We start from the raw sequence: 19,517 nt of genomic DNA, 5'->3' as shown, positions 1-19,517 counted from the left end.
CAAGTTTTCCCTCGTGAGATTAAAACCAGTGTGGTTCATTATCAGAGCAACATCCAATTTTGAATGAAGTGGTGCAGAATGAAATTGAGACCAAAGATTAACTTCCCAATCAAATGCTTATAAGTAAACCAAGCTCAAGAAGCTTGAAGTGAAGAAGAGTATTCTCAGCATTGAATTTAGAAAGGCTGTCTTTTAATAAGTACATAGATTGAAAATTTGATTTTTCTTCCCAGTGACTATTGGGGTTTACATAGAGCAATCCGAAGAAACCCACAGATTCATGACAGCTGAAATGGGAGGACTATATTGAAGATTAGTCATGCTGTGGAGTGGTTAACGGTGTTATTGGGTATATATAGTCAATGCGCACTTTGAGAGCATATGCATTACATTATTACTTGTGATCCAATTTTTTTTGTGGAGTGATTAACCGTGTTATTGAATATAGTTGTCACATGAAGTGATTTGATGAGGATCAATGAGAGGAGATTGATTGTAGGCAAGTAGGGCGGTACACGCACTATATCTGTGTATAGGTTATGGTCTGACGGAGAGATTAAGAGCTTACCTGAATTTGCGTGTATTAGAAACGGAATGGCTGTGAGTGACTGCTGATGGCCAAGAAGACATGTCTCAGACAGCCCTGTGAGAGGGTCCATACTACTGTCTGAGAACAGCTGACAGTTGGCACTGGTGCATAGACGGCAATTGCACATGAGATATAGGGATGAAGTGGAGGAATATAAAAAACGGTTGAACAGAAGGAAATAGTCAGAGTTGAGTTTAGAAATTGGATGCTGCTCCTACTACAGGATAGGGCGAAGGACAGGATATAAAACTTATGCTAATTGTATAATAGATATGTTGAGTGATGATGCATTCATCCCAAATAACTTGGGCAGAATGAGTAAGAGATAATGAAACTAATGCTGAATGGGATGAAGGAATAAACAATCAGTAGGATCACATGCAGGACTGCTGAAATGACAAGACAAAGAATTGGGGAGAAATGCCAAGTTCATAGTTCAGGCAATGGAAATATAATATTTAATTAGGGAGAAGTAGGGACTGAACACACCAAACAATTGATAGGTACAAATCAAAGAACAGAGGATGCAGATACAAACACAAAACAACTGTAGAATGAGTGGAGTGGTATGGAAGTCATACCAATTGAGCATGTAGGTATGATGTGAGATACATGTTGCAGATTGAGATGCAAACTGACTTAGGTAGAGGGAAGATGTTTATGGAGATCTGACCAATTAGGAAGTCTGGGTATGTATCTTATGACTTTGATTGACTGCAGGCGCGCACTCAGGCATGAGTGGCCATTGACAAATTGGTGTTCTTGAGGTGATGGTATAGTACACTTTGTTTTTTGTCTTCTATCACTGATAAGCAACTTACAATTGTTCATCAAAGCCATTAATCTTTGGGAGCCAGATAAAACTCAGTGATGTCACAAGACTTTGACTAAAGTGCATTTTGACTTTATCTGTGATTTTCCTCCTTCTTCAGAGTCAAGCTGTTATACAGGGATACTTTCTCCATTGAAATTGAGATAAGCCCTCTGAGTCAAACAGTTTTGGCTTCAAAGGGAAAGAGTAGATCTATATGTATGCATTTGTGCAATTTATCTAGTTCTTATTCAAGGTTATACCTTTTCTTTCCAGAGCTTCATATGTTTGATCTCAAACTCCAAAGCAAAGGGAAAATCATACTGGAGTATTGGCACTTTTCTCTGCAATAGTTTAACATACTTGAATATATTTCTTGAGTGGCTCAAAATCTAAATGAAGTATCAAGTATCATCACTATTAGATTTGACTTTCTTCTTCTTTCGTATAGATATGTAAGTCCAATTGAAATCAGAATCCAAAGGGAATATTGAAATATTTTGGGCAAGACAAACAAACACTAAAAGATTCAAAAATCATCACACACCTTAAACTTTCTTCTAATGTACATTACTCACTCATATACTTATCATCTGAGACTGAGTCTTATCAATGTTCTTCTTTCACACCTTTACAATCAAGCTTCCTCTTTGCAATCCAACTTGTTCACACAAGTCATTTACCTTTGTGTCAAATTATAGGAGTCTAGCATTTCATTCAAGTTTCATCTTTCTTTTTGTTCTCTCTTCATTCAGGAATCCTTTCTTCATCTTTGACCATAATCATAACTCCCCAAAAAACCAGGATGATGAAAATGGTATGTCATTGTCTTAAAAAACACATTATAACCTTACCAGTCTATATATGTATATGATGCTTCCTTCAACCAGAAAAAGGAATAAGCAAACAACAACTCCAAAAGATAATGCCGCTTCACAAAAAAACCCTTCTATGTTTAAGCCATGAGAAGTAGCTCAATTGATAAAAACAATTAATGGAAGAATAAATAAAGGAATGATAGAACAGAGAGAAAAGGGGAATGTAACAAAACAATAAAGAAAGAGATGAAAGAATAAATCAAGCTAAATTAAGATAGTTATGAACATGTTAGGGTTTTGGACAGTCTTGCTTTTTGCTTTCCTCTGCAACTTTTTTGGTGTGTGCATGAGAAAGGTTGTGAACAAAGCTGATCAAAGGAAAGCAGAATTTGAACTTTCATTCTCATCAAAAAACAAAAGAAAACAGTATTTGTTCATTAATTTCTTTGTGTGTATTTTGAAAACTTGCGTTTATGAGTTTAGCGTTTATCTTGATTTCTTCATATGTTCTGACATTTAAACGCGAGAAACACAAAACAAGCTTCACAAAGCTGAAGGTTAAACAAAAAGAAAAAAAATGAACTAAACTTGTTGATCATGGACAATCACGACTTTTTCCACTTTGCCATACCGACTAAATTCAGCTTCCAGATCCGATTCTCGTGTACGAATACTAAGACTAAAGACTCCAAGAACGTTGGTAGGCTGAACGTCTTGAGGCGCATGAGGAGGACGGACAGGAGGGCCAGAGACGATGGGCCGATCACGACGGTTGACAGAGTCTTCACGAGGGCGAGGAGAGACTGAGAAACTACTTCAGCAAGGGACTCGATCTGATGGGAACTTGGGCGAAGGTTGACATATCAACGATGGATCAGCTCTTGGAGGGTTGAAAGTCTCCTTGAATGTGGTCAATCATTAAACTATAACAGATCGATCAAAGCTCTATAGACCAAATTCTAAACAATCAGACATCATCACAGCTTGAGTTATGTTGCGAAGGTCTTTGGCCTTTGTACGAGCATGTCTCCCCGAGCCCAATTAAGAGTTCCGACGACACGCGAACCAGCAGTACTGATCAAGCCAAGTCTGTTGTCTTAAAAGGTTCAAGCTAGGTAATCGACTAAGCTCCTCCACGTTAGATTTTTCACTCTCGACTTTATCTTCAATCATTCCTATCACAAATGGTAATCAATCAATGATGATTGGTGCTTGATCGGGGTTCAGTTTTGGGAGTTAATCAATGTGTGATTGGGTAGAGATCGATGCATGGGTAGATAAGGTCTAAGGCTGATTGGAGTCTGGATGGATTAAATTCATCTTGACTTAACCAAACTAAATTTCCATGTAAATGAGGTGAAAAACTTTTGAGTAAAGTTGAATTGAGTTTAGATTGATTGGTTAATGATTTTAAAACTGGTGAAATCATTTTAGTCGCGATGACTTGTAGCTTTAATTTGGATTTTGTATTAGGATCTTCATTTGATAATTTCAAAAGATGTCTTTGGATCAAATTACATTCTTTTGGTGTTGAGTTTTCATGTCTGAAAAATAGATTCACTTTATGTTTTGTGAATAGATGTTAATAAATTTCAAAGATGAATTGTTTTCGAATCGGATAAGTTCTTCCACTCATTTTTTGATTGTTAGGAATGGCTCGACTTTTGGGAAGTCTTGTTGGAGTGATCGAGGTGGTTGAGAAGAGATTGGTGGGATAAGATGGGACGTAGGAAGTATGAACGCAAACTCAATGCAATTAGAGAAAAGGGGATATTGGGATTTGATGCAAAAGAACAACGTGGAGGCCTAAGATGGCATCTGAATGATAGAAATAGTCAAGAACGCAAAGGATGAACCGACTTGAGTTATGAGAAGAAAATGTATGCCTATTTGGGATGATTTCATGCAAAACATGGCATAACTTTGAATGGTAAGATACTATCAAAGGCTAGGTTGTACAAATTCGGCAGCAGAGAATGATGCTTTTGTGCTTAGTGACAGCGTAAGTTGAAAGAAAGCATGTGTATTGGGTAAAAAAGGATATTTTGCACGAAGTGATTGTTTGAATGTAAGGGTTATGGAGGAGTAGGGAGACGTGAGAGGTGAGTCAATATTGTTCTTCAGGACAACTTTTCTTAAATAGGAGAAACTTGGATAACCGAGATCCTGAAATATGGTTGTAGTGGTGCTTCAAATAGGAAGGATTGAGATAGCGGAGAGCAAGTGGTGTACAATGACAGAGTAAGGTACAAATTAGGAAACTATGGATGAGGCACGTTGAGCCAGTTGCAATGATTGAGGACTGCATGATTAAAAAAGGTATACGGTTTAAGCAATGAATTGGCAACGCAAGTTGTGGGTTTGTGAGGAAGACGGAAATGGGACCAGGGAAATGAAGGAGGATCATTTATGATCCACGAGTTTTGAATGATTGGCATAAAGAATTGAGTGGAATGAACCTGTATAGGAAATATTGAAGTTTTAGCGTAGAGAAGAAAAATGTTGAGGGTTTTAATGGAAAATGGAGATAGCAAAGAACAAATGAAAAGGAAGCCGAGATTGGTAAACAGAGAAGAAGAGAATGTCGAATATGGAAGTGATGGTCAAAAGAATAATGTAAAACATCCAAATGCAACCCAACGTACGTATAGGCAATAGGTGTTGAAAGATTTGAGGGGCAGAGCTGAGAATCGGGTATAAAAAGAGGCGTAAGATGCTGCAAAATTGAAACCTCACGCCCCTCAAGGGCCAACCGGGGAGTCATCTTTATGACCAGCGGTGGCTGAAACAGTAGGGGTGTCATTGGGAAATGGATGTTAGTTTGTAAAGCTCCGGCTTTCAAGCAAAAGCTCAGCAGTTATGCTCTAGCCCTAAGGGGAGGCATAAATGCCGAGTTTTTGCTTGAAGGGGGGGCTTTACGAATTTACATTTATTTAATGCTTGGATAGGAAAGATACGGTTTAAAAAGGTTCAAATCCCAAACTTCAAATCCAACTTTGAGAGACCCCCCAAAAATTTCAAGTCGAATAGAAATTGGCTCGCTTCGTACATCTCATACCCTTCATGTACAGACTGTAGCGATAACATAGTTCCAAATTGTTTGCTTCAAATTATGGACTTCAAATTTCTTTTTTATATTTGAACAAGTCTATTCTTCTTGGCATGTAATACAAAGGCAGACAAACCATGCAATCCTTGGGGGTTTGTTTACTTTGAACTTCAGAGCAGAGTACTGCAGGTGAAATTCAGAGCACTACAAAACTCGGAATATATCTTGAACTGTCAAAGGGGATTGATTGAGTGAGCCCTTTGTACCAGGATCAACTAGCAGGTCACATTCCAAAGGTCGAAATCATAAGTGCTTGTTGCAAAACTAGCTATCAATTAAAAAGGCTTTCAAGGTACAAAAAGAATAAGTTCAATTGTTTTAGCCCAAGTTGACCACCGAGTTTGGTTGTTAAGCTTCTTGAGTTTATATGACTTCTTACACCGAGGATAAAGTTCCATGTAAGATTTCCCATTGAGTCTTCACGCAGCGTTGGAAGGTAGCAGGAGTACGTGAGCAGGCTTCAGGACGAGAATCAGATGCAACATCGGTGAAAAGCGTGATGGAGTGTGTGTGTGTGTGTGTGTTTGATAGAATCCAATTGCTCACGTTGAAACCATGAAAGATTGAAGACCGATGAGGTATACTCGGTGACTAGGTTGACCGAGGGAATGGGAAGAGATTGCAGTTTGAGAAGATCTTTTGACTTGACTACGCGCAAAACATGGCTCGTCAAGGGCTCGTCATCATCATCTTTTAAAAACAATTTGATTCCCAATCAATTCTCAAATCATTTCATAAAGTACCAAATTCTGATTTTCTTTCCTTGTTTTGTTTTTCATTTTTTTCAATTTTCAATTTTTCAATTTCCAAATTGAACTTCAAATTAGAATTCAATCCCAAGGTCAAAGCTCAAAAGTTCATCTCTTCATATCATCAAATCAATCAACAAGATCAGATTGAAAATTTGAAAGTTTTGGATTACAAGTTAAACTTAAGTGCTTGAATTTCATAATCAAGACTTCAATTAGATTTCTACTCTATCAACAAACATTTCTTTATCAACCGAGCTCTTTACCAGTCTTCACTCAACCAAATCAAAAACCCATCCATCCATCCATCCATCCAAACACATCAATCCATCAATCAATCAATCATGACTACCACCATTCAAAACCTTGCTCCTATCGTACCTTTTATCGAACCTACTGAACCATTACAATTAGATGCAATCTTTAGTCCAATCTATGAAACTCAACAAACTAATCGAATCAGCCAAGTAAACCGTTTGAAAAACTTATCATTCTTTTCCTTTTCATATCACTTCATCTAATCTAACTCTTGTTTCTGCTTTTCTTTTGCAAATCAGGATCGAAAAGGGAAATCTGTCTCTAATCCTGGATCTACTGGAACTCAATCACAAAGCAGAGTAAGTACAAATCACGCTTCAAGTTTGTAAGTTTGAATTCATTGAAACTGATTTAATGGTCTCTGTTTCTTTCTTTTACATAGTCAAGTAATGTGGAACATACCAGATCACCATCAGAGGAAGAAATCATACTTGAAAAGTTAAGATCATTCCTATCCTTACTTCACAAAACCTTGAAGTTCAACTGGTCTTTAATTCTTGGATTCTTTTTAGGACTCGTCGTGAATTAGAAGATAAGATTTCAGAACTTAATAAACTCAAGAACCAAGTTAGTTTAAAAACCCCTTCCTTGATATTCCAAGAAACTCCTTTTTTCAGGTTTCATCAAACTGATTATGTAATACTTTGGGGTTTTTTCTTTAGCTTGCTGAAACTGAACATCGAGCACGTGAACTCGAATCTAAGATTCCAGCCTCATGAAACCCACTTCCCATATCATTGATAAAAAAAACCCTTTTTGTTTCCTCGAACCTTTAACAACATTCCTACACCATTCTTGACGGGTTTTTTCCATCAATCTATCGTTTTTTTTCATCTTTCAAATCTTTTTTAGATCATTTCATCCATAGACAACAGCTTATGTGGATGAATGTTTATTTATCTTTTAACTCATCTGATCAACTTGTTACCTTACCTTACTTCCTGTCATGTAGCTTAGCCTTTACCTTTACCTTTTTCTTTTTAAGTACTCTCAATTTTTTAGTTCTTTATAACCTTAAAGAATGATTTCAAAGAATCAAACTTTCCATGAGATCCAATCATCTTTTTTTGGGTTAGTTTTCTTTCGTGTTTCCTTTTCTTTGGTCTCTTTATCTCTTGTGTTTCTTTTTTTTGCTTTTGTGGTTAATAAGTGTTTATATAATTATTGAAAGAAAAAAAAATCAGAGTGTTTTTTTTGTTTGCTTAGAAAAAGATATTGTTTTTTATGACATCAAATTTCTTCTCATGATTAAAAAAGTTGACAAAGAGAAAAACTATACATGTAAACACAATTTGTTATTTCATTTCTTCTTTTCAAAGGTTTTCTTGTTTTGTTTTGTTTTGGTTTTTTTGGGGTGATCAGTTTATAAGTACAAAATCAATGAAAAAAAAAACTTATGTCTTGGTTGTTTACCTGTTCCGGTGATTGAGATTGGATGGTGTTTAGCTAAAGAAAGACAAATTGGTAAACAGAAACGATTTGACTCTGAACCTCAACTCGAATCTTGTTGACCATGAGACGTTCAGATCAAGGTAAAGAAAGGTGATACCTATTTGGTCTTGACACTCCTGACTTCTTGAATCCAAACCTCGGCTTCCTAGCAACCTCAAGGATCATGCTAGTTGACTCAACCTGTCGCCATGACAAGTGGCTTGTGTTGGCCTCTCACCGGCGGAGTAATACTGAGGAGAATCTCCATACGGCAAATATTTTGTTGGTTAGATGGCTCAAGAAGACTTGTTTAAAACCCCTAATGTAAGATGACATGGTTTACCCGAAAGGCTTTGTTTCCATGTTTGATGGCCAAGAGGAAAAGCCCAATCAGAAAGAATATGTAAAAAAAAAGGAAAAAAGATGAGACACGCAAAAAGAATTGAGAAGAGGGTGCAGGATAGATTGACAACAGAAGAGGTAAGATTGACAACGTCGATTTTGAAGATGAAAAAGAAAAGAAAGGAAGCAAAGCTACTATATATAGTATTACAACCCGAAACCTAAGATCAAAGTACAGGATGCAAGAAAAGAAAAGTTAACCAAACCAAAGCTTAAGATCCTTTCTTCTTCAATCGAGACCAAGGCATTCTACATTCTGCTCGTTCTGGACCTGTGCTGGTGAGAAGGTGAAGATGTTTGTATTGTGGAAAGAATGGGATCGGAGGAGGAGGATGAACGGGATTAGAAACCGTGGATCTACAACGTAGAAGGAGAAGAGATGCAGAGTTAGTGTTGGAATATTAAAAGAGATGAATCGAACATGAATGGTACAAAGAAGATAACTTACCTTGATAGTCGACTTGGCTGTGATCATCACAATAAGATCCAAGAGATCAGTATAGGTCATCAAACGAATCCGATATGATCCGGTGGTCGGAGATGAGAAAAGACTTACGGATACCCGCATCGACCAACAAGAGAGACACCTTGGTACGTTGATCACCTTGTAATTGAATAACTTGACCCAACTCTTCATCTTGAACCAAAGTGCCATTACAAGCGAAATCCTTCTTAAAAGCTTTCAAGAGCTTCTTGGGGTCATATTCAGATGGTAAACCTTGTAGAGTGGTAAGAGTCTTTCGACCGTTTCTTTGTTGGATTCGAATATGAACGTAGTCAGGTGCTTTGGTAGGCGCTTTGGTACTGATTGCTTGATCGTCACCAACGTCGGCGAAGGGATCTAGAGAGAAACAGGTTCGATCGATTATGAATTAAGAGTCATGTTGAAGTTGAAGTTGAGGATGAGAATGAGATGAGATAGGATGGAAACGTACCGCGGGATGTCAGGTTCTGAACGGACATGAAACGACTAAGCTGTGTCTGATTTAAACTGAAGTTGACTTGTGTGGATAGTTGGCAAGAAAGTAGTGATTGATATATGAGAATCAAGTTGGTGTTGATAAGATAAGGTAAAGATGATGAAGGTCAACAAGAGATGAATGGTTGGTCAAAAAATAAGATAAAAGATAAAAATGAAATTATATCTTAAGCTTACGATAGTTAAGTTTTAAGACTTGAGGTTTTTTTTTTTCGAAGTTTAAGTTTTGTTTGATGACTTGAGAAAAAAAAAAGTAGAATTGATTGAGTACAAATTCTAGCTTAACAACAAGCCCACTGTGCCAGGTGATTTTTCTCGGACTCGTCCGCCCCTGGCACAGGGGGCTTGCACATTAAACGACAATCGTTGCGTGACTAATAGCCACCTTTTGGTGGGTGTTTTTTCACTTCGCTTTTACACCACGACCCACAAATGCATTTTCTTCAAAAAAACAGTCAGATGAGCTCTGTCGAGTTATGAAGGAAATGGCCTCTTCAGAATCTCGACAGAGCTCATGATCGTGTTGATTCATTGAGGCTGCTTATTTTGAGATTTGAAATTTCAACCGCTAAGATTGTTATGTGTACCCTTAAAAAGGCTCGAGAGATGGTCAATTGACTCCCTTAAACAAACTTATTACTCGTTTTCCAGCTCAGTTCTTGTGAGCTGGCACTTTTGATTCTCTTTTTTTTCTAATAGAAGTTATGTACAAGATGCTGAACTCATACCAGCCAGTTTCAGAAACAACATCAAAGTAATGTTGAATGAGATAGGATGGGTTGCATCCAAAAGTGACCCAAATTTCGCTTTTGGGGGCTATTGGTCACGCCAGAGATGTCGTTTAATGTGCAAGTCCCTCGTGCCTTGGCTTCGGGTTACCGTGAGCTTTTGCACGATTGGACTTGGGTTAAGTTAGGTACAAATTCAAATCGATGGTTTGATTTTGAGCTGTTGGTGATTTTGAACTTTGATCTACTCAATTCAAGATTAGAATGTGAAAATGGTGTTCAAAGGTCGTTGGTTGATCAACAAAGGACTTTTCTTTTGCTGTGAAGGAACTTAACAGCACCTAAGACAAAACCTAGTTTAAGCTAAGGTATCTTTTGTCCGGAACGCAAAGTCCGCAGCATGTCAATCAATCATATCTTCAAGTCCGCCTGAAAGCAATGAACATGCTTGCAAGATGTAAAGCATTGAATTCAAACTCACAACTAACATACTCATCACAAGCCTCAAAGTATATTTTTGTTCTGCTACATAACAGTTTTCTAAGTAGACTAATGATTTATATATCATCATGCACCTGCTAGCCTCAATCAACATCTTGACCATACCCTCCACAAGCCTCAACCTCCAGACTTCCTTGAAAACACCCTTTGATGAGTAGGTCTGTAAAAAAAACCCACATACCTTCTCCATCAAAAAAAATGCAAGACCTCTTTGTGACTCAACCAATGTCCTTACGTCCATCTGAAGTTTTGGCCAAATCAAGTCACTCATACATTGGTTCATGTGACAATTGAGGTTAACTTTGACTTCAGTTACAGTATTCAAAGTTGTGTATAGTTTGTGTATAGTTTTTTGTGTATAGTTCTTTTTGATGGGGAAAAAGAGGTCAAAAGTGTATTTTGTTCTTTTCCTTGCCAAAAAAAAGGATGTACAACAACTATATACATGTAACTATACAACTTTGAGTACCCTCAGTATGAAAAACAACCTTGAAAGGAAAAACCAACAGAAAACCACTCTTGTGAGATCTTTGATGCTATCCAAAAACTTAAAAATGGTCCAGAAAGCTGATTGTTTTAGCTAACCTTTAAAGATAATATAGTAGCTGAAGTAAGTTCTCCATAAGCTACTGAAGATTTAAATGTATTAAACTGATACAAGTTCAACCAAAATAAAGTTTACCAAAGGTGGGTAAAGGAAACAAAAAAAACTGATTCTGTAGGTTATTAATTCTACATAGGGTAAAGAAGACTGAATGCTATGGATGAATTGTGTTTCTTCCAAAAAGATTATGAAGTATTTTTTGATTTGGAAGAACTTGTCATTTGTTGGTATCCTTGTCAAATTGATTATATTTAACAATTATGACCAGGTCGTTTTGAATTCCTATGCTCACTTTGGTATACAGATTTGACTTTGTGAGCTCTGAATATGTATCAAGAGATTATGTTTCATTGTTGATGATCTTTATTTTTTTGAATGTTTTTGTCAAATCTATCATCTTGAATATTTCAATTGTATTCTCTTTAGCTAAGATTTTCAAAGTCATTCAGGATTTTCTTTCAACATTCTGGACTGCTTGGATGATGATTGATAAACTTGAAGATCTTGTGTGAGGATTCTTGGTATGATTGATGAATCACTTCAAGGTGCTTTTTGTAATTATTCTAAGTCAAGCTTGAATTACAATTGGTCAGATGGATGACTCATTGTATTTGCATCAAATAAATGATTTGAAAACACTCAGATGGAGTTGTTTGGGCCACAAATAAGCCTTATGGATGTGGATATTAGAGGCATGTAATTTTTTTGTCAGGATCCAATCATCACTCATGGGTAATTTGAAGGAATTCTAGATTTTATGGTTTTTGGAGAGTATAATTGAGATATTGACTGAGAAGGTCAACTCTGGCTTGCAGCTCTGCTCACCATATATTGGGAAGAATAGTGCCTTTTGGACTCACTCAATCTTGGAATCTCTAACAAAAGTGCCAAGAAGAATCCAGGCAAAAAAGATAGCAGAAAGCTATACTTTTCATCCACAGTGCTTCAGGTAAAAAAAGAATAGATTCTATTGAAAGAAGAGACATTAAAGAGGTAAAGGAAGTGGAAAAAAATAGCTAATGTAAGAGATTGTACATGAATGTAAAGATGATAAATGGAAGACATAAAAAACAAATCAAAATAGAGGAAGACACTGAAAATGAGATTGTCAATTTTTTTTCTTGGCCACTTTCTTTCAAAAGTTTTTTGTATATTAGCTGGGTTCAAACCTCTGGTTGCACACAAACCTGGTACACCCAGTCAACTTCTTGGCTGGAATCTGTCAAGAGCTGTCAATAGATACACAAATTTACCACCAAAAATGCAACTGGGTGTACCAGGTTTTTGTAGCAACTAAACCAGGGTAGCTTTGAACACAGCAATTGAAGATTATTGAGATCAACTCCAAATTTGAAATAAATCAGAAAATAAACATAATTAAAAAGATGACTAATCAAAACTTTTTGTCTCAAAGATGGCATATATTTAATGTTGGTTAAATTTGTATTTGGAATTGGAATTGGATCCAAAAAGTATACTATCGATCTTGATTTGATTTCCTTAAATGATGATTTAAAAAATATCTGGCTAGATCTTTTGATGTTCTTCTTGTTGGATATTTTCTTCAAATGGGTTTAAAGTATTCTTTGGTTTATTGTGAATCAAAGTTGTTGGTGGTGGTGTTGATGATAAAGAAGGTGATGATACAGTTTGATTTACAGAATCAGATTGAACATTGAAAAAGCCGTCTGACAAAGCACAAAATGATAATTTATCTGGTTCTGTAAATTTTGAAAATGGTGGATAAGGTATACTTGATTTCTTTAACGTAGGTTGAAGAAATGTGGGATCTGGTGGTTTTGATCCAAGTTTAGTTTGATGTGCTTATGTGTCCTACTATAAGACAAGAGGACAGGTCTAGCACTCACAGGTGGTGGGGGTTCATGAGTTTGACCGAGTGAGTTTTTGATGAATTCAAAGTCCACCAACAAGGTGATGCAGGTGGTGGTGGTTGGTAGTTTTGATTGAGTGAGCTACTTGATGGATTTGGTGTTGAACAACAAGGGTAAGCTGGTGGTGGTCCGTAATCATGACTAAGCAAAGTGTTTGATGTAGTAGAAGCTAAAAGATGAAGTGGTGCTGCAAGTGGTGGTGTATCAAATCAATAAGTCTGATTTGTGGCTGGTGGTAATGAGTCGTGGTGAAGGGTGATTGTGGTTGACACTGGATGGAGGTTAGCATGGGGTTTTCATTGGTTGCTGAGATGTCAGCAGAAAGTGCAGTACTTTTTGCCAAAAAAATGTTTCCCTTATAGACTTTTTTGTGATTTTAACATGCCTCCGCACCCATAATGAAATTCATGTAATTTGATTCTATCTGATTACTCCTGCTCTCAGTGTCTTGATATATTGAGTGTTTCTGAAGATATACAGATACATTGGTATTTCAATTTTACACTAAAACTCAAATTTTGGGGCCGGGGGAATCCAAAAATACTGTCGGGTTTGAAAAAAAATAGGGACAAAAAATACTATTTTTGTACTATACCTAAGGATTTATTCTGGAATATCTCCCAGCTTTCTCAATATATATACACAAAAAAATTGATATTCCTTTTGAAAATATGTTTGTCCACATTTTTTTCCCTTAAAGCCTTCCTGTATGGGCAGTATTTCTACATGTAATTCCTGGATGTGTCCACAAGTTTGATTTTCTGAAGTTCTTTGCCCTCAAGACAAATTTTGAGGGAACATATTGCCAAAAGCATTCTGGATTTGGTTAATATACATGTAGATGCTAACTTAACTAAGTCCTTCTTGGATGAACAAGTAGTCAAGAGAGGGACTTAGCCCTTATACCACCTCTTTGGTGTATGAGCCAGAAAAGTTTGGCGGGTGGCTTTTTCAACCCTCCATATCTTTGTGTCCTGAAAACAAATATCCTTGGGACCAGAGAGAAAAGCTGTACACCCAGTCAAATTACACACATATGTGTAGCCTGATTTTAATTTGATTCAAAACTCACAGAGGAACATGATTGTGAAGTTTGCAAAAAATACCAAAATCAGGCCGAAAGCTGACAACCTGTCAAAATCCCTCACCAAACACACTGAAATGTTACACAAAAACCCATTCTTCAAGTCTGGTTTTAAGGGATTTTCTGGCGGCAAATAATGGCTTTGAAAAGACACATGTGTGTAGGATGAAGGATGATCAGGCCCAGAGGACTTTTCTTTAGCCCAGAATATATTTGTATACTGGCTACAAAGATATGGAGGAATGAAAATGTGGCTAGCCAAACTTTTCTTCCTTATACGCCAAAGAGGTGGTATAAGGTCCAAGTCCCTCTCTTGACTACTTGTTTGTCCGAGAGGGAATTAGGTAAGTTAGATGTAAATGGTATTTCACAGAAAAATCTGCCATAAACTTTGCCATATTCTGCCTAGAATCAAAGAATCAATGCAATTTTAGATATCATACAGCAGATCTCACCAAAGCTCAACTACCCTGTGCCTGCAAGATGAAATTTCAACTTTGAGGAAAATTATATGACAATCACTACTTACACATGTCACATTTTTTTGAGTGTAATGGGTTCAGAAAACTTATCTTAATCTAATTCTATGAGGACAGAGCTGTGCGGGCAAAAAAAATTTTTTGGGCGGAGCGGCCAATATTTGGAACCAAGCATATTTACATATAGATTACATACAGGTTTATATGTAAATATGCTTATACATGTATAAATTATGGGTTTTAACCTCCCATACTATGGGTTTATAGCCTACTTTGGCCAGCCTGGCTCAGTGCTCAGCCACACACCACATCACCCCTCACCCCAGCCTCCTGAAGAATTGTACAATGAGATCTGTACTTCTTTACAAGTTTCTCAGCCTCAATACCTGTGTATCCTTGTCTACAAAAGTGAAACAGATAAGCCTTTGCAAGGCATTGTAAATGAAGATCAAACTGCTTACCAATAAGCAGAACGTTGGCAATCAATCTTGCGGAAGTATTGTTGGATGGTTGTTAGCAAGCAACTTTTTTGTGCCAACTCAAAGAGATCCTTTGATTCATCAAAGGTCCTGCCATTCATGCTCTCGTTGCGGAAGACTGTTGAAATGAATATTGAGTTAATCAGTATAGAGGAAACCAACAGAAAAATGTACAAATGTAGACTTACGATGCTCAATGAATGACCAAAATAATTCAATTGGCTTTAATTTTCAATGGAACTTTGGGAGAAAAAGACAGATGTGACCAGCATCTTCAATGATCATTTGTAAAAGCGGGTTTTTGTTGGCAAAGTTGGACTGAAGGCTGAGGATTTTTGATGCACAGCAGTAATCTGAAATCTGTGTGCTGGGTGAAGCTGGTTTGTTTGTTCTAAGCTCTTCAGGTAAACATTGATCCTCGGTTAACAAGCAACCATTTGATTCAGCCTCTTGCATGAGACGGACTGCTCGCTTTTGAGCATCCTTGTGCAATCCCAATTGTTTGCAAGCTGAAAATTTGCCAAGAGCAGTCTCTCCAAGGCTTTTGCTCCTTTATTTGTGAAAGCTCCATAGCCCACATTCTTCAAGGACAGTTTGCATGCCTTTAGCTTTACCACTGAGGTCTGCATTAGGGTAGTTGGGAGGAAACACCATTTGCTGAGGACAACCTTGTAGATGTTCAGGTATGTTTGGATTGTCTGATGGGATAACTGTGTCTTGTAGTTGGCCTTGTTTTCCTCCTGGGTTGAGATTCATATTTTGAACTTGTAAAGCCTCTGGACCATAAGCTCCATGAGCTGAAGAACAGTCAAAAACAAAAACAGCCTGACATTGAGGATGCAAGTGTTCAAAGATTGGAATGGCTTGCTCCTTGATTTGATTACAAAGCTTTATCATGTCCCACCATGGGTTGCCCTTGGAACCGGGGTAAATTACAACAGCGGCATTGGTTGGCTCTTGAAGGGTACCTGCTTCATTTGGCTTGATCTCTGGATGTCCATGACTCTTGAGAATGAAGTCTGATATATGTATGAGTTGGCCATTGCTTTTGGTTTGAAGCTCAGTGACGCCGGGGAGCATCCAAGCTTTTTGATGGTGCTCATTTGTGTGCACAGTAGATTTGTTGTGATACACAAAGACCGTCTCTCAATTGTTGCCCAGGATTCAGGATTGGGTGGAATCAAAGTCTTGAGCTTATCTCCAACAAAGGTAGTCAGCCTTTTGCAACACTCTTCTACCACATTGCAGAATATTCTTTGAGACTCAACTGCATCTGGTCGCTCATGGCCATCAAAATATATTGACTTTTGGTAACTGTGGGGTTGAAGACCGAGTTTGTACAACCATTGTTAAGAAGTTTATCATGCAATATTTCCACTGAAGCCAAAGTGATGTAAAACATGTTTGTTTACATGATCACAGAAGATACGGCGTGTGACCTAAATACAAACCAGATATCATCAGACAATCAATGATGTGACTTTCATCAATCAAGAATCAGAGAAATATCAGAGAGAGTGAGACAAACCTGGCCTGGTTTTTGTTCCACTATCCACTGGTAAAGGGCTTTAAACATTTATTTGTTATCAAGCATTGAGGAATGAGCAGTGTTGAGCCCAGGGGTTGATGGCAATAGTACTTCATGTTTCACAATGTGCTTAGCTTGGGCGCGTATGCAAAAAGCATGACTAACTCCACTACTGAAGCTTTGATCCATTAAACTGTATAACATATTATCATTACAATCATAGGTTCATTACCTTACCTTGCCTAGGTAAAGCCTAGGTGCGGTAAAGTGGTACAGCGGGAGTGAGGCAGGGTAAGGCAAGGAGACCTCTCCTGGGACTTCCTGCCTTCCTGCCTGATCAGGGGAACAAGAGAGACACTCTTAGGAGAGATCTCTCCTCTACGGATAGATCTCTCCCGCTGGCAGAGAGGTTTCTTGGTAACCTCTCTGTCTGTGTGCTGTTCTTCCGTTCCCTCGATTAAGTAAAGTGCTTGAGGTGATCTTGAGCTTGAAGGGAGGGTGGGCCGGTTCCAAAATTAACTGTAAGTAGTAATAATAAGAGTATGTGGTCAAATGTAAAAATAAGATTGAGTGAAACAAGGAGAAAGATTGAGTGATACAAAACTAGGCGACAAAGATGAAGGGAAGTAGGAAACGGGGTGATGAGAGGGGTCTGAATCCGGGCATACTTCTTGGTGACCTGGATCACCGGAGCTACAGGTATCTCCCCTACGCAAGTAATGAGTTTCATATCCGGATTCAAGACTTATTTGAGAATCCTCCCCTTCTGGTTTTCCTTTCTCATGACGTTACTTTTACATGGACGTGTCTAGCATCTTGTGCCTTATGCAAGAAGCAATTCTTTTTTGAACTTGGTAATTGCCGCAGATGACTTTGCAGCAAATCTTGAAGCAGTGATTTCTGGTGTCTGTCTTTTGTCCACGGCAAATTTGTATCAAAGCGTATTGAATTCTCAGAGTTCATCAAGCTCAAGAGATGGGTACTTATAATGTGGGTTATTCTTTTAATTGTTCCTGCACTCTACTGCTACATAGTTTATTGCATCATCTAGCTCTTTAAACTTTTCATCTAAATCATGTTTCAAGTCTTTTCTGCAAGTTTTTTTCCATGATGATCGGTATGAATCTACAGAACTTTCAATTAGTCTTTCACAATCAATCACATCTTCCTTGTTTTCAATCAATTTTTCTTCCAGCTGAGTGTCATAAAGAGTTGCAGAAGGTGTGCTTGGCCCGGTATCATTGGTGATTTTGGTGGCAGGTCTGCTTGTTGATTGGGCAGTTTGCATCCACCGTTCCATGCAGAGATTGTTTTTTCCAAGAGGTTTGGTCTTATTTGCTCTATAGTTACTGAGAGTGGCCTTGGGAAGAGGTTGGGGAACCTCTTTAATGCTGGCAGTGTCTTTGGGTTCTTTGTGTTGATGATAAGCTTCTTGTAGCCATCCAGGATGCAACCTGACAAATGCTCACGCTTTCCAGCCAAGACTTCAGATGTGTGCTGTTGACGGAAGGCTGTGTTGAAATAATGTATTTGTGTGCTGTGTTTATTTCAACTTCAGTCAAGAACTTACAAGTTAGGAGTTTGTCAAATTATACTACTGATTCAAAAGATCCATTTTGTGAGAAGGTCACTAGATAACGTGAGGGAAGTTGACTGGAGCTAGAATGTAGAAGTGAACGTTGAATACAACAAGGTGTGAAAGCTAAGAAGAGTAAAGTTGAATTTGAGGTCGGAAAAGCTGATTTCAATGAATGGGATAGTTGTTGTGTTTCTTTTTGTTCTTTTTGTTTTCTCATGATGGTTGACGTGATGTGTGTGATTATGTTGAAGTGTTTTCTTATATATATCTGACTATCCTTCACCTTTAGAATCTTTTTCCTCTTGTCGAGGAAAATATTCTAAAGGTAGGGTATTATTTTTTCTAATCAAATTATTCGATCTATACTAAATGTGTGTCTCAAAAAATGTTGGTGTGGTCTGTTGGTTATATTTTTCTTTTTAGTCTATTATTCTTCTTCGTCAGGTTTGTGAGCGTCAAGCTCTATTTTTATATCAGTTGTTCAGCTGTGTCTCGTCAACACATAAAGCTGAACCTATTTGTGTTCACCTTATTAAAAGGTGTGTTTGTATTTTTGCTGGTCAAGGAAAATATTCTAAAGTCTATCATTCTTCTTTGTCAGGTTCGTGAGCGTCGAGCTCTATTTTTATATCAGTTGTTCAGCTGTGCCTTGTCAACACATAAAGCTGAACCTATTTGTGTTCACCTTATTAAAAGGTTCGTGAGCGTCAAGCTCTATTTGTATATCAGTTGTTCAGCTGTGTCTCGTCAACACATAAAGCTGAACCTATTTGTGTTCACCTTATTAAAAGGTCATTGTCGTCAAAATCTTTTAGGCTGGCCAGAGCAGCTTGCTGAGATTGTCTTCACATGCCTCTTCATCTGAAGAGTCAGCAATGTTAGCGTCAAGGCATTGCATAACTTCACATATTTGATTTCAAGTTTCAAGTTTGGTGTCTGTGTCACTGTTGCTGCGGGAATCCTGGCAACCATCTGATGTGCCCACAGATTTGCTTTCATCATCCAAAGGTGTGCTTTCACAGTGATTTTGTTCAGTAAGTTGGCGCTGTTGTTGAGCTTTTTGAGCTTTGCTGAAAGCCACGGGAGTTGTGTCAATACAAAGTGGATCTCAAATTAAAGATTGAGATCAAGAAGGTTATGGTTCTTCTGGCCGACTGAAACACAATTGAACCCTCAGACTTGTGAATTCAAACATGACAGTGTCATGTTCACAGGGTCAACAAGACACTGTTGGACATGTACAATACAGGTGAATGCTGAAGCATTTGAGCATTTGCATTCAAATAGCTTCAGCATGAGATAGCTCATGTTTACAATGTGACCAAGGGACCTTTTGACCAAAAAATAAAGACTCAACACATGGCTCAAACCGTGGAAAAAGTCTCACCAATGTCACACTCATTGAGTGTGACCGCTCTGGTGTGAGGTATATACCCC

The 19,517-nt window shown here is 37.8% G+C and overlaps 3 protein-coding genes across 3 annotated transcripts; 1 reads left to right on the top strand and 2 right to left on the bottom strand.

The window, feature by feature from the left end:
- Positions 1–2,800: 2,800 nt before the first annotated feature.
- MELLADRAFT_84137 (uncharacterized protein) lies at positions 2,801–3,080 on the bottom strand (the record flags this gene model as incomplete). The annotated part of the gene is made up of 2 exons (XM_007418710.1): positions 2,801–3,000; positions 3,047–3,080. The coding sequence occupies 2 exons, from the start codon at positions 3,078–3,080 to the stop codon at positions 2,801–2,803; spliced, it is 234 nt and encodes a 77-aa protein (XP_007418772.1).
- Positions 3,081–6,270: 3,190 nt separating this feature from the next.
- Positions 6,271–7,285, top strand: MELLADRAFT_76144 (uncharacterized protein; the record flags this gene model as incomplete). The annotated part of the gene is made up of 5 exons (XM_007418719.1): positions 6,271–6,543; positions 6,634–6,693; positions 6,777–6,832; positions 6,907–6,961; positions 7,057–7,285. The coding sequence occupies 5 exons, from the start codon at positions 6,421–6,423 to the stop codon at positions 7,111–7,113; spliced, it is 351 nt and encodes a 116-aa protein (XP_007418781.1).
- Positions 7,286–8,569: 1,284 nt separating this feature from the next.
- MELLADRAFT_84135 (uncharacterized protein) lies at positions 8,570–9,190 on the bottom strand (the record flags this gene model as incomplete). The annotated part of the gene is made up of 4 exons (XM_007418709.1): positions 8,570–8,584; positions 8,676–8,692; positions 8,784–9,068; positions 9,163–9,190. 4 exons carry the CDS (start codon positions 9,188–9,190, stop codon positions 8,570–8,572), a joined length of 345 nt encoding a protein of 114 aa, XP_007418771.1.
- Positions 9,191–19,517: the final 10,327 nt, after the last annotated feature.

The sequence above is a fragment of the Melampsora larici-populina genome (genome assembly GCF_000204055.1).
Source record: "Melampsora larici-populina 98AG31 unplaced genomic scaffold MELLAscaffold_102, whole genome shotgun sequence".
NCBI lineage: Eukaryota > Fungi > Basidiomycota > Pucciniomycetes > Pucciniales > Melampsoraceae > Melampsora > Melampsora laricis-populina.
The sequence above is the reverse complement of the archived record's forward strand: the minus strand, read 5'-3'. Positions and strand labels throughout refer to the sequence as shown.